We start from the raw sequence: 27,761 nt of genomic DNA, 5'->3' as shown, positions 1-27,761 counted from the left end.
TAATTAAGGACAAAGCTGTGTGCTCCCTTGGGTAGTGGTATACATTGACTTGACCTCTAAGAGCACCAATCCAAAGCTAAGGTATGGTGTTCTGTGATTACTGCACATTCATTTAGACCACACTTTCCTCCTGCAGAGACCTCTGACCTCCAACTGTGCCCTTTCTTTACATTAATCAACCCATGGCATTGACTCTTCAATAAATGATCCTAGGAATGATGCATTGTATCATTGATGCTTGCCCGTGTTGTGTAGAAACAGTGTGAAGTGTGACCTAACAGAAGCTGTTTAGTGTCACAGGAAGTCCAGCGGAACAGCAGGAGGCTGTGCAGGCTGACAAGAGGCTGTGGGCAGTTTCACTCTGTTTACATTCACTGACGGCAGCCGAGGAGGTGTGTGTGTGTGTGTGCACAACACAGAGACTGAGAGTGTGACTCCGTCTTGCTGTACTCCAACTTGTCAAAGCAGGAAGAGCAGAGATTAGTGAAGCCAGAATTAGAACAGTGTGTACAGGTAGATCTGCTCCGTGTGTGCTTCCTGTCAGCTCCGTTCTGCTCTATAACTTCGTCATGAACAGTAGGCTCAAAGACTTCAGTCTTCGTATCAAATGAATTGATCCCATCAATAAGATTGATTTAAAGAGAAAGAACCCTATAAATAGCAGCCACTCAGAAATCCACTGGGTACAATGACAGCAGAGACACAAGGTAACGTAGTTTAGTTAAGATGATCGATCGGTGATTGACAAGAAAACCACAAACAGATCTCAGTGGAATGATTGGATAATAGCTCAGAGCTGGTGAGAGCTGATGAAATTAGAATGATAATTATCTTTCTGCTTGAACTATTGCTGAAAGCTCGATTTAGGGTGGAAATATTTGAAACCTGCTCATATTTGCTTTATCAACTGACAGTAAGTAAAGACAGTATTATAAAGCTTTTCAATTTTTATCAACTTATTGAAAATTAAGGGAAAACTATAACTTTTATTGACTTATGTAATCAGTTATACTTTTGAATCATCAGATAGCCTATTACTGCTTTTTGTGGCTCCACACCCTTGACTTTGTTTACCAGATGTGAATAAATAATGTGCAAATTGCACTGACGCTTGCTGTGCTTAATGGCATTAGAGGAGAAATCTTGATGCCTTGTGACCACTTTCCTTTAAAAATCACTGACAGGGCTCCATTTTCATTCCAATATTAGAATCTAAAAATAAATACCACCCTCAATGGTAGAGAATCAGAAATGAGGACATGTAACAACAAAGACAACAGAAGTTATTTCCCGTTATTTTATTTTTTAATATGTGAAATAGTCTTGTTCTTTCCTTATAAACATATAAACACCATGGAAGCATATCGTCATCCATGACATCTGTACACAATACACAAACAAGGCTGGACTTGCATCATATTCAGTCCATAGAACCTGCAAATTCAATTTTCAACATTTTTAATGACATTGTTCCATCTTTCTCAAAGCAACCCCTTTTCCATATTTGAGGAGAACCCACATCCTGAACCTAGAACAGTCAGCTCTATCCATTCTCTGCAGTCCTACAGGGCAGAGCTGTCCATATATATGACCAATGAAGTCCTTTACAAGTCAACCAATTCTCTGATTCCTTCAAGATGCTAAAGCAAAAAGTAATCCAGAACATTTTGGGCTAGTAATCCTTAGCAATGAAAATAAGTCATTTCTCAGTTTGGTGGTTCAGTTCATGTTACAACTCCTTATAGATGACAGGTTAAGGGCTGGCCCAAAAATACTTTAGAGATAGGAGCATCCTCCATCTGTCATAATATATACAATTTCAATCTAGCAGTCTGATTTCTATCCATGACAGACATCACACAGACTTGGAGAAGCAGTGAAGCACCAGGAGACGGGCTGAGCAGTCAGCTGACTCCACCTACATTTAAACAGTTTTGTTTTGTCAGTTTCCAACTTTGTGCATTACAGAATAGACTGTTGAGCGTATGTTTGGTATGTCTTTGTTTGCTGTATTGTTCTAATTTCACCACTTTGAGAAGTGTCTATCAGATTATCCTCAGCTGTATCCCAGTGATATTCACTGTATGATCTCATGTATGACAACACTGGCTGAGGTGGGAATAAGTCAGAGTAGAGCCACATGGAAAAATGTTTGGAGAATTTCAGAAGTGAAATCTATTTTTTCCACATGGTCCTGGGCCCTCACCTTTTTTAAACTTGCCATGGATCAAAAACAAACATAAAGCTGCATTATCTGCATGACCAGCCAACCAGGAAGATAAGATGTCCAGTGGCAACATCATACATATACTGTACTGCTGTGATTTCCTGTTGTCACCCTGTTTATGTATGTTGCTTGTGCACATGAACTCACAGTTGTATATTTCTCTCTAACACCTCCCAGTTTATCCACATGACACATTACTATGACAGTGATGATGGAGAGAAAAGAGAAGCTTCAGATGTGTTCATTCTTATATATTTGGACATGTCTGACCAGGGCTGCAATACCCAATCAAAAGCATTCTGTTTGGTCATTGGGAAGGTCAGAACTGCTCAACGGCAACAAGACCGATGTTGTATGTGAGTTTTGAAGCTGTTCTGTTAGCTCCTTTTATACTGCTTAGTCAGTGGTAACTACAGCATCTCAACACGACAAAGCCATGTGGGACACGGTATATTTGCATGGAAGTGTTGTGATTTGTGTCCAGCTCAGGCTGGTTGAGTGAGAATTTGAGCGAAAATTTGAGCTGCACAATGTAGTTCATCTGATCCTTCAGTTTCGATGGACATGAGTTAGTTATAAAGTCCATAAAGTCTTTATAAAGTCTAGCTCCCTGGCAGTCTTTATTCAAATAGGCCTGACATGCAAGGAGGACTGATACTTTAATAAAATCAGCCGCAGGGAAGTTAATCCACAACTGTTCCATTTTCTTCTGCTTCATATGGACTGAACATCTCTTTGTCTCCTTTCCATTTAGTGCTTGCTGAGGTAAAATGCTAAACCATGACACATACCATCCACCAGCGCTTCTGCATGTTGAAGGAAAATAAAATTTACTCCAAAAGCATATTTTCTTTGCCATTTCTGTCTGTGATTGGACATGTATGGAACAGAGGTAGGCAGACTGTGGCAGTGGACAGATGAAAGATCAGACCAACACCACAGCATAGTCCTTTCTCTGCATGTGTTCAGGGCTAGCACGATAGACAAGAAAAGCAGATGAAAACACTGGGGTTACGCTGTCAACAGTGGCCTCAACAGCAGAAAGAGCCAGGCCTTTATTTGGAACAGGACTATATTAGACCCAGGCCTTTATTTCTAACTAGCTCATGTTGAAAGCCTTTAGTTTTCATTCACTAAATGAAAATGTACATTATGCTGAATTCACCATTTGAGCTATAATCTTCTCCAACTTGACGTTTTTTTTTCTTTTACTCTGCTTTTATTTGAGAATTTCACAGTATGCTATGGTGCTCATACATGCCTTAAGATTTTGCTTAAATAATTAGATCAGCATCACATGTATGTTATGAACCTCCTCCAAATGTTTCCAAAATCCAAAATGTATTTTCCCTCATGGAACTAAAAAGGGATAACTGATTACTCCTTCAATCTGGTCCTAATGAACGGAATCACAAAAGTGTACAATCTTTGGAAGATGTTGAGTTTTGGCCACTTCCATTCATCTTTGGCAGCACCCCCCCAGTGCCCTTCAACTGTAGTTATTCCTTCTCCATGAAGCTAGTTACGTCTCTGAGTTATCATGTGCATATCAGTGTGTAAGAACACAGCTCTGACAGGGCGGTGTTTTGTGGAGTCTAGATGTAGTCATCATCCACAGGTTCTCCTGGTGTATCACAGTGATGGAGGAAGAGGACCACCACTCTCTGAAACACTCCTCGTTTGCTCTGTCGGCGCTCTGAGATCTCCTCCCCGATGGTCTCCATGCAGATGTCAGCTGACAGCTGGCCTTTACGCCGTGGGGCGTAGATTGTGGCTAACACGCGACACAACAGAGAGGACAACATTTCAAGTGCTTATATGATCAGGTTCTGTCTTTGTCAGTCACAGAGACAACTGTAATGGTACTAAGTATTATTACTAATGGTAATACTAAGAATTGTGTACATTTAGGGAACAACCAAGTGGAGTGACTGCTGATAGGACAGATGGATGTATTGACTGCACTCACTGCTTTCATCGTCTTCAAAGTCATAGCGCGCGTAGCTGTTGGGATCAGCTGCTCTCAGAGTCCTCAGCCAGGGGAAGTCTGTTATCATGCTGTAGGGAGCACCATCCACCACTCCTGAACAATAACATCACAGAAGACGGTTAACTTTAAAGAAGAAGCTTCACATCTCATATGTCTCCAGTCTGCCAGCTGGTTGGTTGGTTTGAAGCATAACAACTTGTTTTGTTTGGAATGAAAACCATAAATTCTCTTCCATGTGATGCATCCAGAAGACTTTTAGCTTCACACACTGTTTCTCTATGTCATTTATTAACACACAGTAGACTCCTTCAGCCATTCAGAATGGAATACATCTTCCACAAGGTGTACTGCTTGGTATCACTGAAGCTATGGTGTAGCATGGAGAAATGTCTGATTTCTTTTACAACTATTTTGGCAAAATAACTAATTTACTTGTTAAAAAATAAATCATTTTGATCAGTAAACCATGACTGCAACTGATTCCATTGGAAAACGCTACGCTTTTACTCAATTTTAAAGCAATGTGAAACGAACATGACACTGTATGCTGTATGTTCTGTAAATAGAACAGTGACACAGTTTTGTACGGCCTCTGAGCTCCAGCACATTGGTTTTGAAATGACACAATGACTGTGAGGTTACAGTGCTGACTCTTAGCTTCAAGGGGTGTTTGATTGTGTTCATTTTGGGTGAACACAGTAGGCCTCGTAGCCCTTTTTATAGTGCAGTGCAGCAGGAAAAAGCTCCTAAACGTAAAGACATGGCAGCCATCCAAACAAGCAGGAAGTGAAGCTGGCTGCATTACAGGGTACAGAGTATCAACCAAGAGTGTGATGATGTCTGTGAGTTGGAGGCTTCAATAAGACATCTTTCAAGCTCATTTTAACATGCACAATACGTTTAGGTGGGAGGGATTATGTATAAAAATGGCACTGATTTCTACGCTGTTCATCTGGACGTAAACACCCTCAAATTAAATCTGAGTGACAGCACTTTAATATAAGACTAACTGTTTTGGTATAAATCCAACAACACTGTCCTGCTCCTTAATAATTGCACCATACATGATTCAAAAGTGTTACTGGCTACAAAGAAGAAAAATGATTGGTTGATGTGTATGTACGTATCTACCTTCAGTGGTGAACTAGAAATCTGTGAGGGTTAATGCAGGTGTGACTGTATTACCCTCCAGTGTATAGATGTCCCGGCCCCAGGGGTATTTGGGATACTTCTTCACATCCTCTTCTGTCCTGGTGGCCTCTGGGAAGAACTCATACTTGATTAACTCTCTGAGAGAGAGACAAAAACATGCAGAGATCGGTTTGTGGCTCACCAGCGATAGATCATGTTCACAGTGATGTTCAACTTTGCATTTCATTAGATTACAGTGGTCATTAATAATCTGCTGATCACGGTTTAATCAAACAGGCTTCATTTGTCTTTCTCTAGAGGTTTCCTTCTGTTTTGCTACATCCAATGTTTATGCGCGGCAAGCAAGCACGTACGTGTGTGTGTGTGTGTGTGTGTGTGTGTGTGTGTGTGTGTGTGTGTGTGTGTGTGTGTGTGATGAATGTGTATTCTTTCACAGGCACACAGTGATTAACCTTCTTACATTTATTTATAGCTACTTAGCAAATTAAAACTGGCCATTGTGCCTTCAATAATAATGATGACAACCAATCCGTTCATATTTTATTCCTTGTGTTAAACAAGCACATACACTTAGGTACATCTGAACATGAGATGTGTAGATCATATGTTTATTACTGAGGTCGGAGTTAAAGGTGCTGTTGTACTGGACTGCATTGTATTGAGGTGCTTCTATGTTTTTGCCCCTACCCTACAAACATGAGCGGGGCAAAATATTAGAAACACCTCTCAGTATAATGCAGTCCAGTACAACACCATCACTAACTATGACCTCAATATTAGAAAGAGTTCGGTCTAGACCTGCTCTATAGGAAAAGTGCAATGAGATTACTTCTGTTATGAATTGGCGCTATATAAATAAAATTGAATTGAATTAACACCTCTATGACAGTGTCAACAAAAACTGAACATTATAGGCATTGTAAAAGGCAAAACAGTTGTGTTGGATTGCATTAGACTGTAAAGGCGTACCTAATAAAGTGGACACTGCATGCAGTTACATAAAAGAACTTTAAACCAAATGATCCACTCAGTCAGCGGCTTCCCAGTTCTGTACGAGATACCGGGACTTGAACAAGACGAACGATGCATTAACAACCTACGTCCGGGAGGCTGCCTTCTACGTCACGCGCCAGTCTAAGGATAACTCCACACAAACACACTCAGGATCGTGGGAGACTGCCTCTTTGCATCTGTTCAGTATGTGTGAACACACTGTTAAGAGTGAGTGACCCAATTAACAATTGTCTAACCATGACCACAGCTGCTGTCACCATGGTAACAACATACTACCAATCAACATTTTTGTTCAAAGCTATATCCTAGAAAAGTAGCCCACACATTGTAGTGTCTGGTATTAAATTTGGCAAAGAGACAGAGGAAGCAGAGGCAACAAAAAATAATCATTCCAGCACTGTTTGGACAACATCTGCAATTCACTGACACTAGGGTGGACTATTCTGAGAGATACTACTCACTGGCTGATGTTAGCTATGGTGTCCATCCAGCTGCGAATGCGAACCTTGTTGCGTATGTTTGGAGGGTTGCTGAACTCATGCACTATAGCGATGTGATAGGGATAGGGCCCCTGGAAGAGCTGACGCTCCAATGCTACTGAGTCAATCTGAAGAAAGGAGAGAGAAGCAAAGAGATGGAGCGTTCCAGTGAGGGCAAAGAGAACGAGGGAAGAGACGAGAGACAGGGGGTGAAGAGAGACAAGCAGGTGCAGGGAGAACAATTTCAACATTATGGAAAGCTTCACTATATTTGCTGCATAAAACTGATTTACCAACTAAAAGCAGCTCAAAATGTCCAACTGGCTGAAAGCTAAAATCAGCTAGGTTGCTGGTGACTGTTACTCAAGACTTCCAGAGACTTCAAAATGAAAGCCTTGATAAATGATATTCGCCGGAAGACGTTTTAGCTATGAGCCACATGCAGAAATTTTTAACGTGCCGTACAAATGGCAATCTATATTCTTGTACTTTGATTGCTTCATTAAGACCTTATCCATCTCGACGAGCAAAATAACAAAAAAGTTCTGAACGTTTTTTGTATTGAGCTTGACTACACACATAAAAACATGCTCGTTTTCTTAATGACAATAGTTTGGAAAGTAAACTTAACATGCCCGATCATTGTAACAAGTGGTTTTTGAGCCGTTTCCTTTTGCAATACCGAAGTGGTCACTGAGACAAATTGGCAGCAAGACTGAGCGCTGCCACCGTATCCAGCTCTCTTAATACATCCATGGTTAGGATTCAGTTTCTAAGGAAACCAACCTGGTGCATAGGGCGCATGTAGATGATGCGGTTCCTCTCAGGAGGCATTTTCAGTATTTGATCCAGGACCTGTTCCATGTCCAGTTTCTTACACTGAGCGTAATCAAACCTGTTCACTATCGGGGCACTTTCTACTCGCAGCTGCTTCAACACCCGACATCTGGTGGCTACAGAGAGGGAGGACACAAAGAGACAGTGCAGTTTGGGACTGAATGCGTTTTCTGACTCAGCATAAAGACTGAACGTAAACTGCTGGGAGTTATGTTTTTAAAACTGTACTGGAAAAGGAGGTTACGCTTCAACAATGGGATTCTCGGTGGAGTGCTAAACCCAAGATCCAGTGATTTTACATGAAACTATGTTTTTAAAACTCAACATTAAGTTGGGTAAGGGTTTTTAGGTAACACTGTACTCGAACAGCCCGCCTACAGAGAGTGTCCAGAGTATTTGTAACATTTCAACTGTTTCGCTTTGTCTGTAGATGTTTAACAGATAATAAAGTACATGTGACAGTTCATGAACACGCCCTAACCAAACCTTTATTTGTGAAACAGCTGAACTGTTGAATCTCAACTAATAAGCTGCTGAAATGTTACAAATGCTCTATAAACTATCTGTAGGCGGACTATCCAAATAGAGGGGAACCGTTTTTTAAACTGGATTTATTTAGAAGACTATACTGCTTTCATACAAAACCCTGTATTGAAGCATGGTAATGATCACGTGTTCTCCCCATGTTTGACTCATTTATAACATCACAGGTTACTGGCCCTGAATATCAATATGTCTGCTAAAATGATCTGTCAATACTGACTTTATTAAAACAGACAGCTCCAAACTTTACACTGGATATTCAACATAGCAGACAGTGTGGGTGACATGGTGTCATTTCTATTGTGTAATTTAGTCATATTTGTAACTTCATTAGGTCCCCTTATGAAAGGTTAATTCAGTAACTTATACTGTATAACACTCTCTAACAAAGAGGTTGTTATATTCTTGCTGGAATGAGAATGGCACTCAGTCAGTCGGTCATCAGTCAGTGTATCCAACACTTTGGTGCAGACCAAGATCTCTTCACAAGACTACAATAAATTGTTGTGCATATTCATGGCCTCTGTAAGTTTTTGGTAACCCCCTGACGATTCATCAGACCAACATCATCACTAGAATTACAAGCAAGTTTAAAGATCCAAGCACCCGACGCAATCCTTATCATTAAATATTCAAACGTTCAATACTAGAATATGCATACTAAATTTGGTGATATCTGGAGATTGTAATGGTGAGATTGGGTGTTTTTCCAAAAATGACACTGTACAGTCAAAGATTACATAGCTAGCAAACAGAAAATCTGTAACAGATTTTTGACAATAAAGGTTCCAAAGAATGTTTTGACACCATTTTCGCCTGTCTTAGTAAAAAAAAAACAATAAACACACAATAGTTCACAAAAATGATTTTCCAATACTTTATGATGGTAAAAAATGTGTACAGGTATTAGAGAGCGCGGCCTATACCGTTACATGCAGCTGTATGTAAGGGCCGCGTGGATATGAAGCATCTGAATGCGCGATGTACAGTCAGTGACATATGAACCAAAACGTGTTGGTTTACAGGTTGTTTTTATGACTATTATATGGTTAGCCTTTCTCCTCTAGTACCTACCTTGCAAATTCCACATTTGTACATTGGACAGTTTGGGTCACAAAACCACTTAATAATAATAATAATAATAATAATAATAATAATAATAATAATAAGAGCATAAATGGTACCAACACACCATTTCCTCCAGTAAGAGCTTTTAGTTGAAGAGTATTAGTGCATATTTAGTCAAAGTAAAGCAAAAAGAAAAATAACAAAAACATCAATATGAGTTGTCAAATATCAGTGTCCTTGTCTGTCTGTTACCATGAATGAACATCATCTTGGGGCAGTCTTTGAGGACCAGGTCAGTGATTCCACAGTTGGTCAGTGTGATGCCCACCAGGTTCTTACTCTTCAGAGACAAAATCTGCACGAGCAAAAGCATCTCAGTATGTCAACAATACTAACAAAGCATACAAAGTATACTGTAACTGTTAAAGCCAATGTTAACTGCCCCTCACATGTGCATCCTGGCAAGCAACAGTAACCAAAGACAGATCTACTAATGTTGTTTTGTCCCCATTGATTAAGACAACAAACATGCGGGAAAAGGCCCCTCTGACCTCAAGATTTTCCCTCTGAGCCCCACCTGCAACACTCTGGCTCCCCCCAGGGGAGGAAAACCTTTGAAAATCACTTTGTAACAAGTTTATGTGAAGTTTGTTACAAACTATGTACAGTGCATATAAAAAGTATTCACATCCCCCTTGAACTTTGAATGACGCTGAATTCATTACACTTGTTTTAACACTGATAAACAGTGACTATAAGACTGTAATGTCACAGTGAATTGCATTGTGTGTGTGTGTGTGTGTGTGTGTGTGTACCTGTACGTGGTCGTCCTCAGTGACCGGGTCTGAGGTGCTGGTTGATTTGTCAGCCATTCGTTTCCTCCTCACTGCTACTCGAGGCCTGGCTCTTGAAAGATCTACACAACATAAACAGCAAAAATATCACCTTAAACAATACAAAAGTAAGCAACACTCAGAGTGTGTTCACGTTTAAACAGGCCAAACAGAAGTCAACTATTTTAACAGCTGTAAGCTGTAAGTTAAAAGCGTACTCCATCGATTTAGAATTGTCAGACTCATGATGGACAGTTTGAGAAAAAAAATAAATAAAGGATCAAAATCATGTCATTTTTATCCTACACATTCTTCTTCATTGTCAAAACCTGGTGCCTACATTACCCACAATGCAACTCAACTGCCAACAGTTCAGTCGGACAATCAGGTGTGCTATGCTAGTAGTGGTAGCCTATTTGTTTCACCTTCAAACCTGTAGTCTTCAGCCCCAACCAACGCTGACTCAAGTGACATCACTTGAGGACATCGATCAGACTGCACACAGCTCCCTCTGAGACACTGAAGGCGTCACACTACTTTTAAAAACATCTGCAGTAGAACTCCCCTTTAAGTAGCTACTGCCTCAAATTAGCACTAAAATATTCATTTAAAACAAATCTCACATTTCTATTTGTGTACATGTAGATGCAGTTGTCATGCAAATATGCTTTCAATGATAAAGCAATTCTAAACAAATTCCATAAAATAAGATGATTTTAAATAATTTAGGCGCAGCAACTGTACTGGTATATACCCTGTGCTATTATTATAGTATAAACAGTACACATTTATGACTGTCTTAGTTGCATAACAGAGCATTGGCCCTGCCACCGTCACAGTTTCTGTTCATTTATGGAATTGATCACAGCAGCTGCCTGTTGAAATGACCAACTGATGTTGTGTGACACACAGAAGACTGATCAAAAACGATGTAGTTACAGCATATGCACTGTCCAACAAAGACACACTTTACACCAATCTGTGTGTATTTCCAGACCCGTCTCCCATGATTTATGATTATGACTGGTATTGTACTGTGGTGGGAAGGGCAGACAGTTGACTAACCTGGTCTGTGTGTTGATTTTTAGTTCTGTTTGATTCCTTGATTTATATACTCTTTTCCCCTTGCTTTCATAACTGTATCTAGCTATCATTTATGAAAAAGCCCAAACAAACCATAATGATTCATAAATAATTCTAATGTCCTTATAGCTTCTTCAGTAAACACCCCACCCCCCGTTTTTCCATTAAAACTTGCTTATGTGATTATCAGCACTTCTGCTTATAATCCCTTGTGAAGTTTTTAGTTTGATGTGTGCTGTCTTTCTGTGGATTATCTCACAGCAGTACTTCTTGGATATACTACAGTGCGAATATGAGACGTCTCCCATCTTTGTTTTATTTATTTTTTTGGTCTTATGGTTTAATTTCTTTTTCATGTTTTTCCTACTTGGGACATTGATGTTTAGATCAGGATGGGGATCTTTTAAGGGTGTGTTAGATATAAATATGCGTCAGTTATATGTTTTGTCTCAAACTGTTCTAAGTGGTTAAGAGATTACTTTAGAGGGGGGAAAATGAAAAAGAGGGGATTGTTTGAGGAATTGCTCTTTATGCATTTAACTCTCTTTCAATAAAAGTACAGTGCATAAAATAACATATAATCAACATATTAACTGATTATGAAAATAACTCACCAACATGAAACCACAGGCCCAAGCATTTGTAACTAAACAAAACACAGCTTTAGTTGCACTCCTCAAGTGTTAATATGTTAGCGGACACATTAACTGTGTTCTGTGTTTGTAACTTCAGTCTTACCTGTCTCAGGTAGCAGGGACACAGAGGACATACGGGTGCAAGATCGGGTCAAAGGTCGTCTAGGAACAAAGTTGTCTCTGGCCTGACCCTGCTGTGAACCTGAACCAGCAGCAGAGGCAGGTGGTCTCTCTCCCTGTCCAGCCAGCAGTACTGGTCTCCTGGGAGCATGGTTTACAGCAGCATCTCTGGGCTCCAGATTGTCCATACTGGCAGGACCAGAGCTCTGCCTCGCCCCAGCCTCTCTTGTGAAACTGTCCCCAGTCTGTGCTCCAGATGGGCCCTGTGTGCCATCATTAGTCCTGCCAGTTCCTGTAGCTCTGTCAGTGGTTGTGGTTGCTCTGTGGGAGGTCCCTGCCACCACCTTCCCACATCCACCCACCTGCCTGGATGTGGCTGCCCCAGGTCCAACCCTGCCCACAGATCCAGTCACTGGCCTAACTCCGGTCCTTGCTGCTGCCCCAGCACTCCCAGAGCCCCGTACCGTCTCACTGTCGGCCCCGGGCCTTGCGGTGGTCTCCCCAGCCTCAGTAGTAATTCCTTTGCTGCTAGTCCTCCTGCTGTTCTCGGCAGCAGCCTTCATGTCTGCCTTGATCTGTTCACTGGTCACCTGACAGCTCTTCTCACAGCTGCTCTCTAACACCTGGGCCTTTGTCTGATCTACCGAGCCTGCCACCGACACAGCCACATTGCTGCTCCGCCGCAGAGGAGTCTTTCCTTTACCTGGAAACACACACACACGGATGTTACACTGGTGGGGGCACTATTGTCTTCCATTCACTCCAGAAATAACTTCACAAAATAAACTGACTTTGACTTGATGTTTTAAAAAACCCTGGTAAACCAAGCTCTTGTGCTTTTCAAGGTCTTTAAATTTAGGTGTGTATTTGACCATATTTTCTCTGTTTTCAGCTGTGTGTGTGTGTGTGTGTGTGTGTGTGTGTGTGTGTCTACATACTGGAAAAAATATTTTACACTCTACAATTTTTTAAATTGAACAAGAAAGGCCAGAATTGTTACCCTCACATATGCCCTCATACTGTAGCTGTTGTGTGACAGACCCCAGTCTACATCCACAACCCAATGTAAATGCAATGGTAAGCTCATCAAACACACTGCTGTGACTGCTGGGTGTGTTCTGTGTTGTGCTGACACCTTCTGCACAGGAAGCTGGCTGCCGCAAACAGGAAGCTGGCATTAGCCTTGAAACAAGGCCTTCCTCTTCCTCACTGTCCGAGTCCGAGATGACCAGCGGGGGCTTGGGAACAGCAGCGCCAGCTGCTCTGCACTGCTGGACTAAACCACTGGGACCTGGAGGTGGGAAGGATATATCAGAACAGTAGGCATCATAACTTAATAAGAAAAGCTTTCCAATTTATAAAATGGGGAGTAAGAGTGTAGGAGCACAACAACAACTTGTCAGGGAAACTGGTCTTAACCTCCGCTAATGATCAAAACCAGAGCAGCTCCAAACCTGCTTGCTCCTCATCAGGAGGCTGTGGTGTTCCAGCTGGACGACTGGGCCCCGGAGACACGTCAGCTTCTTCAACTCTCACCTCCTCTTCTGCTCCTTTCAGCTCTATCTGAGGCTCAGCCTCCATGTTCTCCTCCTCCATCATCAACTCCTCCTCCTCCTCTTCCTCATCCTCCATCCCATTTACCTCCACTGGTGCTGTGGAAACAAACAAAACTTCTTTACTTACTTTCACCAAGGAGGCTATCATCATCATCAACCTATATTTATACTCAAGAGATCAGAGGGGCGACCCTCATCAAAGAACAACAACAAAGAAATATAACAACACAAAGACAATACCGCAATTTGCTAACAGAAGTCAGAAAAACTTTCTGATTAGGGTAGATAATGTTGTGTTTGTCTGTTAACAGGATCTCTCAAAAACAAACAAATTTGAAAGCAATCTACTTAACATACTGCTTTCACACTTTTGGTGATGGCATCTGGCTTTTAGGTGGCACAACAGCAACATGTCAAATTTAAATTGCCATAACTCAGTGTTCATGAATCTGACTCACTTTATCTTTGTACAGAGCACTAACAATCCCAGACAGGACATAGGTGTCCTTTTGCACAATTTGCAATACTGTTTGGCCTTGCTATGTTTCTATGGAATATTTTCTGAAGATTGCTGGCAATAATTTGAATCTGATATAAAAGTTAAGTCCATAACAAATGAAAACGTGAAAAAGCGAAGGGATCTAAATACTTCAGAAGCCACAATCCATGATGGTAACGAGCTGCTGTGCTACGACTGCTGCTGCTCCGCTGACTAATGTAGGTGGGACTTGCCGTTGTGCTGCTGCTGCTGCTGCTGCCTTTGGTTGTTGTTGTTGATGTTGTTGTTGACGACAGGTGGAGGAGCAGGAGGCAGGTTGGCCTCATTATTGTGGTGGTGGTGGTTGTTGTTGTTGTCATTGTCATTGTTGGAGTTCTGGTTGCTGACCAGTGCTGAGGACACGCCAATACCAGTTCCTGCACTCAGGCCCACCCTGGCACAGCCCTGACACACACACACAATGCATAATATGCATCAGCACATACACCAACTTTATTAGGCAGATCAGGTAGCAGCCACACATCAACCATTCACATTACAAAACATTTCCTCGTCTGTTGTTCATTATAAAATTCAGTGTTTCTGCTATCAGTTGGCGAATCAGTACTAAGTCACCACTACATCTGCTGATGACAACTCATCAAGCATCTTCCATGTGCTTCACAATAAATGCATTTTGATGTAAAGGCAGTGGTAGGCCTGCACTATGAAACTGGAAGTGTTGACAATGACACCGCTAGCTAACTTGTAGTTTTTCTAAAGCTAGAATTATACGTGTGTGTCAGAAGGTTGTTTTGAAACATTGCAAGGGCAAAAGGGCAGTTTTTACAACACGTTTAACAGACCTCAATGAAAAAGGAGAATGGCTCAGAAAGCGAGGACTGACCAAACATCTTATTAACACTAAAAATAAAAAAACTCTACAGAGCATGGAGTTTAGCAGGTTGGTTTAGGTTAGTGACGAAGAAGAAGACAAAAGGCAAAGCCACACGCAGGTGAAGAGGTCAGACAAGAGCTGCTGAAGCATGTAATACAGAGGTGGTTAGTGCAGCATCGGCTGTGATCACAGCAGCGTCTGTACACACCACCAGTACGCCTACAGCTGATGTCTGCACTCAGGTCAGCATATGGAAAACATTTAAGTGAGGGTGGTGCATTTTAAAGTTGCAATCTCATAAACTGTCAAGAACAACATCATTTTTTTTTTAATTTCTCAACCCTAAAAAGGAATGATGTATTAACATCTCGATTAACAATTTACTTCCTCCTTTAGTCAAAATGAGTTTTGCTTACTGTTACTTCATTTGGAGTTTGGATGCCAATCGTGGTTCAATATGCAACTTTTTATGCAAGAATGTGTAAGTAGTTTACTGAAAATGTTTGTGGGGAAAACCATGTCAGAAAATGTTTGATCGAAAGCAGAGTATCTGGAGGGAATCTTGAAAAAATGTGACATTAAAAAATAAATAAAGATTTCAAAACGGCTCCCTTCAAAACCCACAAATCACAAAACCAAATCAAAGCAAAGTTATATATAATCATGTAGATGACACCCCAGATGATATTCTAATGCTCTGTACTTAAGGGAAGGTTGACCTTTGACACAGTACATCCTGGGACCAACTTATTGTCCCCTCAGCAGCGCCCATATTCTAAATGTAGCTACAATCAGCAGCTGGCAGGGCCAAGACATCATGGCGACGCACTGAGCATTTTAAAAGTGCAATGGTTAATATAAAGAATGCCTGAGTTATAAATACACTGGAGGGTCACTGAGCACAATGCATTATTTTACACATAAATTCAAACAGCATTTGTAATGAATTAATGTTTAATAGTATGAAAGAAATAACATTTGTTCATCAAGCAGATTAGAAACACCTAGGGTCTGCTACAGAAAGCTTTACAGTGAAACAGTTCTCATATATAGTTCAGGGATTCTGCGTGCATGCTTGAGACAGATATATTCCAGAAAATGCTGTAAGCATGTGTGAGGTATGCATGAATGCATGTGAAAGGTGCATATGACTGTGAGTGTGTGTGTGTTTGTGAACATACTGTATACCTTGGGTGGTTCTCTAAACATCTGGTCCAGACAGATAAACTCCAGACTGGGTAGTAACTCTATGAACTGGGAGAAGGATTCCAGTTTGATAGCATGACAGCGAACCAGAGTGAGATCAACAAGACGGCTCCATCTGGACTGATCTGAGGACAGAAACAGGCAGAACATAACAGCTACACAGCGCACTACATCACTTCATCAAGACTCAAAGAGTGAGAGATAAAGACGGCAGCAAAATGAAGCGTCTACCTGGCATCCAGTACCCTCTCTATTATATAGGGAAACTGAGATCGCCACAAACTTATGGATATTAATATTCGAGCCATGTGTGACGGTAGGCAAGTACTGGGACTTAAGTGTGGAGAGTGAGTCAGATGTGTGTTTTACCTGTGATCCAGTGGTGAGGGTTGTGCAGGTGGGGACAGTTGTAGATGAGGAGGTATTTAATATTAGTGAACACCTCGTTCACCACCTTTATGCCAATATCAGTGATGATGCCGGGGTTCTCAATGACATCAGCCAGACCGTACTTCACCAGCTCCGAATGACTCATCTTACCTGCCATACACACATAAGACGTTGCACTTTTTCACACACCTGTAACATGAACTTATGAAATTCAAGTACCCAGAATTGGACTTTTTTTACTGCCAAACTTAGATTTTTAAACGTTGCTGCAAATTACTGAAACACAAAAATTGTCACAAATTTTAGTACAATGTTTAAAAAGGAGCTGTAAGTGACATTAACTGCCACTAAATGTCACACTAGTGCACCAGCATCTCAGACCAAAACAAATGGACACTACGGCCCACCAGACTCCATTGAGAAAAACAGTAATTTTACCTCGCAGATCATCGTAAAACACCCTTGATTCCAACTCTACAGAAACAAAATAAAACTCACCAGAACCGTCTTTGTTAGACTTTCCACTGTTCCAACAATCACCACCTCTGGTTTGGTCGAAATAAATCTTTTATTCACTAAAATATTCTGGCTCTACGCCTCAGCCGGCAGCAGCAACACGGGCTGCAATGGCTGCAACATAATCCTTGGGGACAAATGCGCCCGTCAAAGTAGCGTACGTCCACTAAAAATGCAACATTATGGAAAAGGATCCCTATAGAGATGGACCTTTTTGTTAAACAGTAAGATCCTTTTTGTTTAACCAGAAACAACCGTTATATCGCTCTTGCTCGCGACCAGACTCCATTGAGAAAAACAGTAATTTTACCTCGCAGATCATCGTAAAACACCCTTGATTCCAACTCTACAGAAACAAAATAAAACTCACCAGAACCGTCTTTGTTAGACTTTCCACTGTTCCAACAATCACCACCTCTGGTTTGGTCGAAATAAATCCTTTATTCACCGAGTTAGATGAGAAAAGAAACAGCTCTCCTCACACGAGGGACTCACGTGCACTAACACGCACACGTGGCCGGACCGGCTGTATAATCAGAGAACAGGCAGAGGGGTGTGACGTCATCCTCTGCTCAGGACGCCATTTCTCCACTATGTCTTTATATAGCAAATAGCTGCTTGCTGCTATATTAATGTTCAGAATCTCATTTACAGAACCCTTAATAATAAAAAGGTGAAGCGAGTTCAGTCATTTGGGCCACAATAAACACAACAAACTGTGGGAGAGCCTGGTGCCTAATGAGTAACTCTGCCAGTTGGAGCAGAAGCATCCCGGTGGTCTGGAGTTTAAGATGTTGATTCAATTCCAACTGGGACCTTTGATACCCCTCCCCTTACCATTTCCTGTCTGTATTTGTACTGTGACCTAAAGGCAAAATGCTGAAAAATTATTAATTAAAAAAATCAGAAGGTCAGTACAGGAGAAGCCAAGAGAGAATCGCTCATTTCTGTCGGGGGGCCTGGTGATGATATTTGAGAGAAGGAACTAACATTGCAGCAGGAACTCATCCACGTATCCCAGATGAAGCGTCTCAAACTGAGGAAACTCTAGTTCAGCCATTTTGAGAGCTGAGAAGACGCCATCTTTAGTCAGTGAAGGCTGGATACGCAGCTCATGAAGTCTGTTAAACACACAGAAATCATGTCATTAAATGTATGTATTTAAGCCATTAAAACAATATTCAGCAACTCACAACCTATTCTGCTGGTACTTGAATGTTAACAAAATCATGTTTGTTTACAAGAAAACCCCACAATGTACCTTTAAGTAAATGTTAGAATATATGGATTGCAAGATAATGCTGTGATAATTGTTCTGACATCATTTTGTGTACTGAATATACTGGCCACGGATATTTGCAATATGGACACAACGTACTGCCTATGAGCAACTTGACAATCTCATATACTGTAAGTATCACTGAACTTCTTACTTTGGATGTTCTTCATTTACTTTGTTACAGACCACTGTGCAAGACTGAACAGTGACTAAACTGTGTCTACCACATTTGCCCACAAGATGCCAATGAAACCCTTTGCATTTAGCTTTAAAAACATAAGCCGTATACGGACAAGTGTTTTTCTCTCAGTCCGTTTAAGGAATCGATGACTGGCTGAGCACCTGCGAGCAGCAGTAATGATGAGGTAGCCCAAGTCCACTTCCAGAGCATTCTTACAGGCTCCAAACACAATGGTGTGGAGGTTCCGAAATCCTCCTGGAGACACACACACACACAGCAAATCATCTGTCATGACCAAAAACAAATAGCAAGTCAATGAATCACTAAATATATATTACTCTGGTAAAACCAACACTTAGGGCTGTTTAGAAACACACGCTCTCCTCACCTGACCTCCAGCTGTCCTCCACCACATGTTGGATGAGCCCTCCCAGGAAGGGAACTCTCACCAACTCCAGCTGCTCCAGGTTCCGGGCTGATGCTAAACCAGTAACCAGGGGAACATATTTGAGGGAGTTGGTCGGCCCTGCACAGTTCCGCATGACAAAGGTTCTCAGGCTCACACACAGAAAGTCCTTAAACGGCTGTGGTTTGGTGAGACGGACCCACTTCAGGTAAAGGTGGCGCAGCATAGACACACAGGGGATCTCTGGGACATTCACACCTACAACAAACAAACACTATGTGAAGTACATCAATACAGCTATGGTATTTTTTTAAACGAGAGGTGACACAGCATGGCCCCCAGGGGACCTCAGAGCCAACAGGAACAATCTTCAGGCATGTCTATTCATCACAAACTCATGCCCTGACGTCCGTCCAGTATTTCTGATTAGTTTACTCCATTGTATTTCAGCTGTAGTGCGGAGGCAGTAGCAGAGCGGCCCTTCTCACCCACTAGATGTAGGGTCTGGATCTTTGCCGTTATAGGGATGGTCAGTTTGTTCTCAGCGGGAATGGGAAAAGCCCCGTTACGGTTGCGGAACTTTCCCAGTATGTGAACCTGAGGCATGTAGTTCCATATGGCTTCCACCAGCTCCAGATGGGATGTCTCCACACCCTGAAATGAGGTCAAATAAGGTTATTTGACAAAAAGAAATCTGAATTCAAGGTCCACTTCCTAGCTTCCCCCGCCCCCCATTCAAACCCATCTTGCAGTTTTCCTTCAGTGGACAGAGTTTGCTTAGTTGTAATGGCGATAGCTCACTTCTCATCTCCATCTACTGAGGAAGACCACAACATACAGTTGAAAGCTTTGGAAAAATCTAGTAAGCGTGAACATCCACTCTTAATCTTGGAACCAGTAGTTTGCCAAAAAATCTTAACTTAAGGTCCAATGGTTAGTGTCATGTTTTGCTAAAAACACATGCACTGTATTATCCTGTGCAGTTTGACAGATGGTCCAAGGCAAAGAGTATATTCTTCAACAGCACTGTTTGAGAAATGTTTAAAAGCCCTTTTCAATTCCATATGAAACACAGAGTCTGATCTTACTCAGGTTTAGGGTTAAGCTCACTATGTTGCTTACATGTGTCTCTCTAAAACCAGGCTAGCTGAATCACAAGGCAACAAAGTCGCTGACTGAATGGAATAACTAACTCAAGAGGACCTACAATGCCTCTGTTCCTACAAGCATGAACTTCTTCTTTCTGGCTCTCTACAGACAGATTACCACAAGCCTGTGGGCAAGGACAGACTGTTGTGTGCCACAGAATACCAAGAGCATGCAGTAATTGGGGCAGCACGATAAATCGTTTCAGCATCGTCATCGTGATGTGCGCATGTGCAATAGTCACATCCCAGGATGCGCATGTCAAAGCAAATATTTAACTTAAATACTTAAACTTAAGTTACTTGTTTAAGAGAGCAGCCTTCTGAGTACCTTTGCATAGTCATATCCCTGCAAAAGGTCTACTTAATAAGCTCAAAAATCGGTGAATGTTTCCCCTCTAAAATCGGAATCAGTCTCTATTCTTGGATACACAGAGCTTGATGCTAGCGAGTGACATGCAGGCTCTGCCTGCACAGCGACAGACAGCGAAGTGTCTCAGAGCTGCTGTGATTTTTGGTCAGTGGAGGAGAGATACACCAGCAGATCGTGTTGTAAAGTTTGCGTCACTGTAGCCAACTCGCGGTAAAACACAAGCCTCGTCTCTGGAGTCCGTCAGAGGGAGGAGTAATCCAGTGGAGGTGTGTATTTCCCAGTCGGAGTTTCTCCAGGAGTTGCCGGTCTTGGCAAAGCTAAGGCCGACACTGCAAACCTGACTGACTACAGAGTGACTGACTGATGGACGTATATACTGTAAACTGTTACTGAACAGCCAATACGGACACTGCTATATCCACTTTGATTTGTTCTGGGGGGATCTGCGGTAAAACCTGGAGCAGACATTTGACTGTCTTTCTTTTTTGTGGTTGTGAACTGGATTAGAACTGAACTGGTTTGGGGAAAACAAAACAGACTCTTTACCAAGTGGACTTAACTTTGGGACTAGCAGTAATCCAACCAAACACTACAGAAGGTCATTTCAGGAGGAACCAATCAGTAGAATCACTTGGTACGGTTGTTTGTTAGACTGAAAACCGGCATGCTCTTGGCTCTATGTGATGTATAAGTGCACCTCTCTGCAGCAGGATATCATTCTCACACTACATACTGACCAGCAGATTGGGACAGGCTTGTAGTGCCTCCAGGACTCCAGGTATACTGAAAGCCTCATAGCCTCGGACTCGTCTCCTCTCCAGGTATCGAGGGTGGAGGCCATATAGCTGCTCCAGATCTGGCATCTTCTTCAAAAGGAGCAGAAAGCTGCTGTCTGTAAAGCCTAAACCAGAAAACACAATAAACACCTTTAGGCCACTTTCTCAATATGTGCAAGAACAGTATTATCAAATGATGAACCATATGAGAGTTTCTCATGCAGCACAAACATGTTTTCATTTATGGTGCCATTCACAAAGGGCACAAATATCTCAGCTTTGGGCTAAAGAATCCAAAAATGATACCTGTGAAATAAGCTGGTATACACAAGTAGTAAACTGGTCTAGATATAGTCACTGGTGTTTGTCACCCCCCTGCTGTACTACTGCAACTCCCTCCTCACCATCTGCCCCCAGACCTCTGCAGCTAGTCCAGAACGCTGCTCCACACCTCATGGTCAACTCACCCAACTTCTCCCAAACCACTTTGCTTTTCTGTTCACTACAGTGGCTTCCTGCTGCAGCTGACATCCAGTTCAAGACTCTGGTGTTAATTTACCACCAAGCCATCGCCTAAACCCTACACTCTGGCGCCATTACGCTCATCTGCCTCTGGACGACTGGCCACCCTGTCGCTCATAGGACCCTGCGATCTCGTCCCTGTTCTGGTCCCACAGTGGTGGAATTAACTTGCCACTGAATTCAGGATAGCAGAGTCACGGCCCACCTTTCACCACAGGCTGACAACCACCGTTTCAGCCTTAACCCCCACATCACATGATAGAACTTAGTAATGTCTCTTTTAAACAAAAACCTCGAAGCAGTTGTACTGTAGCACTGAACACACTCTTAGTTATTTGTTTGTTAGGGATGCAGTGGTTGTGCTGCAAGCTCTTACCTGAAGGCATATACTCCCACCAGCGGCCAGCACACAGATCCACTACCTTGACCACCCTCAGGTACAGAGTTACAGCTTCCCGAAGCTTTCTGGACAGACACTCCATACACATGATGTCCTTCATGGGAAGGTACCTACAAAACAGTGTTCAAACTTTCAAACCTTTTGCACCTTAGGTCAAGGTGTGTAAAGGCACATTATTTTAATTTTTTTTTTATATATATATATATATATATTCATATACATATACATATTCATATTCGTATACATATTCAATAATATATATATAATATAAATATATATATACACACACACACACACACACCATGAGATGTCAACCATCAGAGATTTTGTAATACTGTAGTGGCTGTCCTTCTGTTGTTGATGTTGCAAATCAGTAAGCGGGACTGCTTTAAGGCAGTATTGGATTTTTATATGATTTTCAAGTACCTTGATTTTTCCAGGTATATCAGACAAATACATTTAAATAAAAGGGAAAATTAACAAACTGTACTGTGTTTTTTCAACTGTGATATCACCAGCATGGTGCAGACATCCTATTCATGGTAATGGTCATGCAAGATACATGACAATAAAAACATAAATACTGTAGCCCCCCCACCCAGCCCTAGGATATACTGTAAAGTCCCAACAGCATGGTGTAGCTGGAGGGCAGTGTACCTGAATATATGACACAGGACTTCATGGGACAGCTCATTGATGTAGTCTTTGGGCTCACTGTGTCTCGGGACCAGCTCCCCTCCACCGCTGCCCCCTACAGGCTGGAGTTTAGAGGCCTTCCTCCTAGGACCCATCACTTGTGTGTCACTGCTCAGGCTTACACACACACTTCCTCCCTCCTGCAGCCTGGAGACTTTATTTCCCAAACATGAACGTCAGTTCTGGACACAACATCACAGAGGAAGATAAGTTAATGGGAGCAAGGGAAGAGGATACAGAGACATTCAGAGCTTTCTCATTTGCCTTATTTCATGCATCCTCGCTCCTCGGGCGACCTGGAAATTCATCCGGTCTGCCATCGCGAAGGACGTCTCGATTCACTTATTTCTGTTCAGAGGGATGGGGAGCGCGGGAAAACGAGCCCACCCTTCACTGAAGTTTTCTATCAGACCGACACGACCCCTTTATTGTATCTGTTCACGACTGGACGCTGCAGCTGATCAGGCTGATTTGAAACCACGTCACCACACCATGCAGTTTTATAACACAGCCAGCTCAGATGTAATGCCACACTACTCCAAACTTTTAGATTGTATTCGTTTGATTCATCTTAAAAGCAGTGGATTTGTGTTAACTGTAGGTCTGATCAACAAAGGAACCATAAAACAACTTTCAGCAGCACGTGAGGAAAAGTCGCAAGCGAAGGAAACAGGGACAGTTAAGACCTGAGAAACACACAGAGCGGGGTGCACGCACGTTGCTTCTGTCTGAACGTGTTCAGGATAGGATGTCCATGCATGTAGGCTCTTCCTGGGTATTCAGCTCCTTTCTACATGATAATAATGACATTGTCCAGGTTTCTCTTCACTGTCTGCTGCCTGTGCAGGTGTGTCTTCAGCTGCAGGACAACTCTGCCAGTCTCCATCACTTCTCTAGCAATCTCATCGGCTGAATATGAACCCCTTGAATGTCTGGCTGCCTGGAAATTGCTGCACTTTAACACTCTCTGCTGGAGTTGATTTCTCCATGTGATGGAAGTAATGGAAGATGAGAGCAACAAACAGTAACCAAATTATCCTCCACATAAGCAGCTTTAGCTCTGTTTAGGTCTCCACCAACTCCAAAGAGAATCATCTGGCTCTTTCACCGCTAGACACTCAACTGTGTTTACCAGCTCCTCAGTAACTCTTTATCTGCCACGTGGTTCTTGGCAGGTAAATACAATTTGCAGGCATTACTTTTAGCATGTTGATTCTCTGACCAGGTACTGCCCGATTTAAAGGAGAACTCCCAATTTTTATACATGAAGATCAGTCCCGAGGAATCTCACTCAGCCTGTGAAAACACTTGTGGCTCCGCTGGGACTTTGTCAAGTGTGAGAAAATAACCCTGAAGGTTATCTATATTACAATAACAGAGCCTGAATTGATCTGATCTGGAGGTGGAGGTGTGGACTTAGAAAGATGTGGCAGGGTCTAAGGAAAGATGCTATCAAGTTGCATTATGGGAATTACAGGATCCAGTGTCTTTGGAGCTTGACCCATACTAGAGACAAAAAGTCAGGATATCTCAGCCTCTGCTGCACAGATTTTGACAACTTTTTTTATGATTCTGTCTGTTGTGAGTCCAACAGCTTTATGGAATTGCATGAAGTAGTCTCAGGGCTGAAAGTCTGTCTCACCGCACCAGGACCAACACATTTCTAATGATGGAAGTCGGTGCTGTTAGGTAATGCCAGTCACGTTACTTTCCAGATACACTTCGTTTCAAGGCCAGTGTGTGAAGGCGAAGTCTAAAAGGAAAACAACTCACTGATGGCGAGGTACATAACGCATGTCACTGTGGCTGGGAAGCTTGGAGCAAAACCACAAAACATTAACAGCGTTATTCATGTTTGTTAACCAACTGACAAACGACAGTACATCGGTTTACAAACACGTGACAGATTAACGTTTATTTACAACGTGAGAAGTAACATTAAAACTGAAGAAGCCCCATTATTCCACGCCTGTCAAACTCCTTTATCGACACCACGCTATAAAGTTCAACCTGGTCTTTGTCAAAGCTAACGTTAGCTTACTTGTTAGCATAGCCGCAGCTAACATTGTACACAAAGACAAAACCACACAAATAAACAATACAACCAGCACGCTGACTAAAGCTGAATAGCCTTTACCAAGGGGTTTAGCAATGGTGCTAACCTACCGGTATGTTTCTATGAAAGCCGCTGTGGTGTTGCTCCTCAGCCATCCTGTATACAGCAGTGTTTGCTAAACACAAGAGCTTAGCTCTAGCACTAGCACTTCTTCTTCTTCTTCTTCTTCTTCTTCTTCGTCTGCTTCTTCTTCTTCTTGAGTTTGAACGGCGGTTGGCCACCAGCGTATTAGGCGCATTCCCACCACCTTCTGCTTCGGAGTGTGGACCAGAGATTAACTCCTACCCATTAATCCAGTTTGTTTGATGAGATCAAAGAAAGTTTTACTAACTGCTCCTCTTGACGGGTTCATGAATGTTTTTATATTGAAATTCTGAATTCCAGCCCTCCTAAGATATCCCTGTATGCATTGCTAATACTTATTACATTCCATGATTACATGTTACATGTCAACCTCACATTGTTCACATAAACCAGTTGGATGCTTTCCTATTATCTTTAGGGTGCTTTTCAGATGGAAATGACCAAGTCTTATTCTAAGGAGGTTTTTCCTTGCCACTGTCGCCAAGTGCTTGCTCATGGTGGGATTTGTTGTGTCTCTGTAATCAATATTATAAAGAGTCCGGTCTAGACCTGCTCTATAGGAAAAGTGCAATGAGATAACTTCTGTTATGAATTGGCGCTATATAAATAAAATTGAATTCTTTTCTTGACCTACTGTTAGAATAAAAATGTACAAAAGTTATCCCATTTATGTTTTGTTCTGAGTAGCCTTTAAAGTACACAGCAATGCTGTGTGTGTATGTGTGTTATTAAACTTGTGTCTGTGAGATTAACAGGAACGCACCCTGCCATACCGACAGGGCAGGCTGACACCGCACCAGATGGTCTCATGAGTTGTGGCTGCCATCAAGGCCGCTCTCACGAGATAGACCTGACAACATCACTTTGTTTCCTTTCTTATTGTAGCAGTATATACTTCCCCCACCCCTTAGAAAACTATGTAACAGGGAATCTCCTAAACTGAATAAAAAAGAGGAGGCTGCATGGATGCACTTCAGAGTGAGTAGGAGATGTAACTGAATGCATCTATGCTTACTCTCCTCGAGTAAAACTTAAGTTAATGCCTTTGTCTTTCTTTCCTTGTATATGATTTAAATGTTCTAGGTATCTTGAACCTGACACCTACCTTCTAAATGATGAATTGCACTTGTAAAACTATTGTATCTCTCTGTAGTGCTTGTTTACCTACATGTGCAGAAACCCACATAAACTGAACTGATGTACCTTGTTGAATGAGTCTGGAATGTACCTGTAACACTTTGAAAAGAATATCGTGACAGCTGGAATTGAAGGATCTCAGGCTCTTGAGGACTGAAACAGAATCGGAGCAGATTAAATTGTGTCCTGGTAGTTTATTCTCCTCTAGCCAATGCCAAGAGTACTGCCAATACTCCATTTTCAGTTCTGTTCAGTTCTTTATTGTCCCACTGGGGGGAAATTCGGCTTGCAGCAGAGCACAGATAACAGTACAACAATAAAAAGATGTATTATTATAGGATTGGATGAGATAAAGTGCTAGAGTGCTAAGTGTGAGCAAAAACTGCATAGGTGCAAGCTTACAATTACCTTTTGTGCTTAAGTTAAGCATGTTTATTGCACTAGGGACACAGGAAAATTAAAATCTATTGCACTTTTCCCTGGAAACCTGAACCTTTAAGCATGACTATTGATGAATTACGCAGTCTTTGTTTTTCTTATTTAAGTATGACTATTGATATTTATATAGGGGAGGCATTTTCACTAGCCATTTTGGCTTCAAACCTCTCCTGCACAATGTTCAACTATTTTTCCATATACTTAATTAATTTTTTAAATATATGTGCAAATAAACTAAACTAAACTGAAACCTCTGACCTGAAGGAAGAAGATCAAATGCCTCAAAGAGAGGATGGTCTGGGCTCCCTAAAATCGATCCTGCCTACCTTAGGATCTGGCGATTAAAGATATCTGACCAGCAGGACTGCTGCTTGCCGATGAGCTCGCTGGCCACCTTAACAATGTTACCCAGACTTTTTTTGTTTTGGACATTCAGGTTGCCATACCAGGATCCTAGTGAAAAGGTTAAAACTAGAGCAGGTCTAGACCGTATTTTTTATAAAATTATTTACAGAGACCCAACAAATCCCACCATGAGCAAGCACTTGGCCACAGTGGCAAGGAAAAACTTCCTTTAAGAGGTAGAAACCTTGGACAGAACCAGACTCGATGGTGGGCGGCCATCAGAGAGAGAGAGAGAGAGAGAGAGAGAGAGAGAGAGAGAGAGAGAGAGAGGGAAGCACAATGCAAATACCAACTAGAATTTTAAAATAGTAATAATGTAATGGTAACATTGATATTAATAAATTAATAATAATAGGAATGGTAGTCATAGGAAGAATAATGTCAGCATCAGTAACAGAGCCAATAACAACAACTGTAGCAGCAGTTGTCGAGCAGGAACACGGGGGCAGCAGGTGGCCCACAACCACAGATCCAGACTCTGCAGCTCAATTAAAGATCTGTAAAAAAGCACCATTAATTTACGGTCAACATCAAAGACATTGAGCCTTGGTGTTCGCTTTATTCCAACGACTTTTCTTTCTGGAACTGAAAAAGCAATACCTCTTGCAAGACCATGCTAGAGGGGTGCTGTTCTTCATGTCCTTTGAGGTTAGTCCAGTAATTGGTCCATAACTGCTTCCTAGCCTCAGTCCATGCTTCTTCCACAGGGGTTGGCTGCCTCGGTGTACACCGTTTTTTCTTGTTTTGTTTGTTAATTCATTGTTCTGCTGTAGTACCC

The 27,761-nt window shown here is 41.9% G+C and overlaps 1 protein-coding gene across 1 annotated transcript; it reads right to left on the bottom strand.

The window, feature by feature from the left end:
• Positions 1-1,283: 1,283 nt before the first annotated feature.
• On the bottom strand, positions 1,284-25,145 carry fbxo38 (F-box protein 38). Its single transcript, XM_044205863.1, has 21 exons — positions 24,970-25,145; positions 22,765-22,985; positions 22,084-22,217; positions 21,147-21,310; positions 19,380-19,545; positions 18,874-19,149; positions 18,647-18,740; positions 18,016-18,146; positions 16,489-16,659; positions 16,102-16,244; positions 14,270-14,480; positions 13,436-13,633; positions 13,117-13,272; positions 11,965-12,684; positions 10,126-10,226; positions 9,563-9,665; positions 7,649-7,815; positions 6,845-6,990; positions 5,403-5,506; positions 4,197-4,310; positions 1,284-4,001 (listed from the first exon to the last, which is right to left on the bottom strand). Exons 2-21 carry the CDS (start codon positions 22,896-22,898, stop codon positions 3,823-3,825), a joined length of 3,612 nt encoding a protein of 1,203 aa, XP_044061798.1. The 5' UTR covers positions 22,899-22,985; positions 24,970-25,145; the 3' UTR covers positions 1,284-3,822.
• Between the last annotated feature and the right edge of the window lie 2,616 nt (positions 25,146-27,761).

The sequence above is a fragment of the Siniperca chuatsi genome, linkage group LG8 (assembly GCF_020085105.1).
Source record: "Siniperca chuatsi isolate FFG_IHB_CAS linkage group LG8, ASM2008510v1, whole genome shotgun sequence".
In the NCBI taxonomy this organism is placed as follows: Eukaryota; Metazoa; Chordata; class Actinopteri; order Centrarchiformes; family Sinipercidae; genus Siniperca; species Siniperca chuatsi.
The sequence above is the reverse complement of the archived record's forward strand: the minus strand, read 5'-3'. Positions and strand labels throughout refer to the sequence as shown.

Bases quoted from the DNA above. Each gene is read 5' to 3' on its own strand.
- fbxo38 (XM_044205863.1), bottom strand. From the start codon at position 22,898: ATGGGTCCTAGGAGGAAGGCCTCTAAACTCCAGCCTGTAGGGGGCAGC. The intron at 21,311-22,083 runs GTAAGAGCTTGC...TTTCTGGTTTAG, and splicing joins GTGGGAGTATATGCCTTCAG to GCTTTACAGACAGCAGCTTT. The intron at 7,816-9,562 runs GTAACAGACAGA...CCCTCTCTGTAG, and splicing joins CAAGATGATGTTCATTCATG to CCACCAGATGTCGGGTGTTG.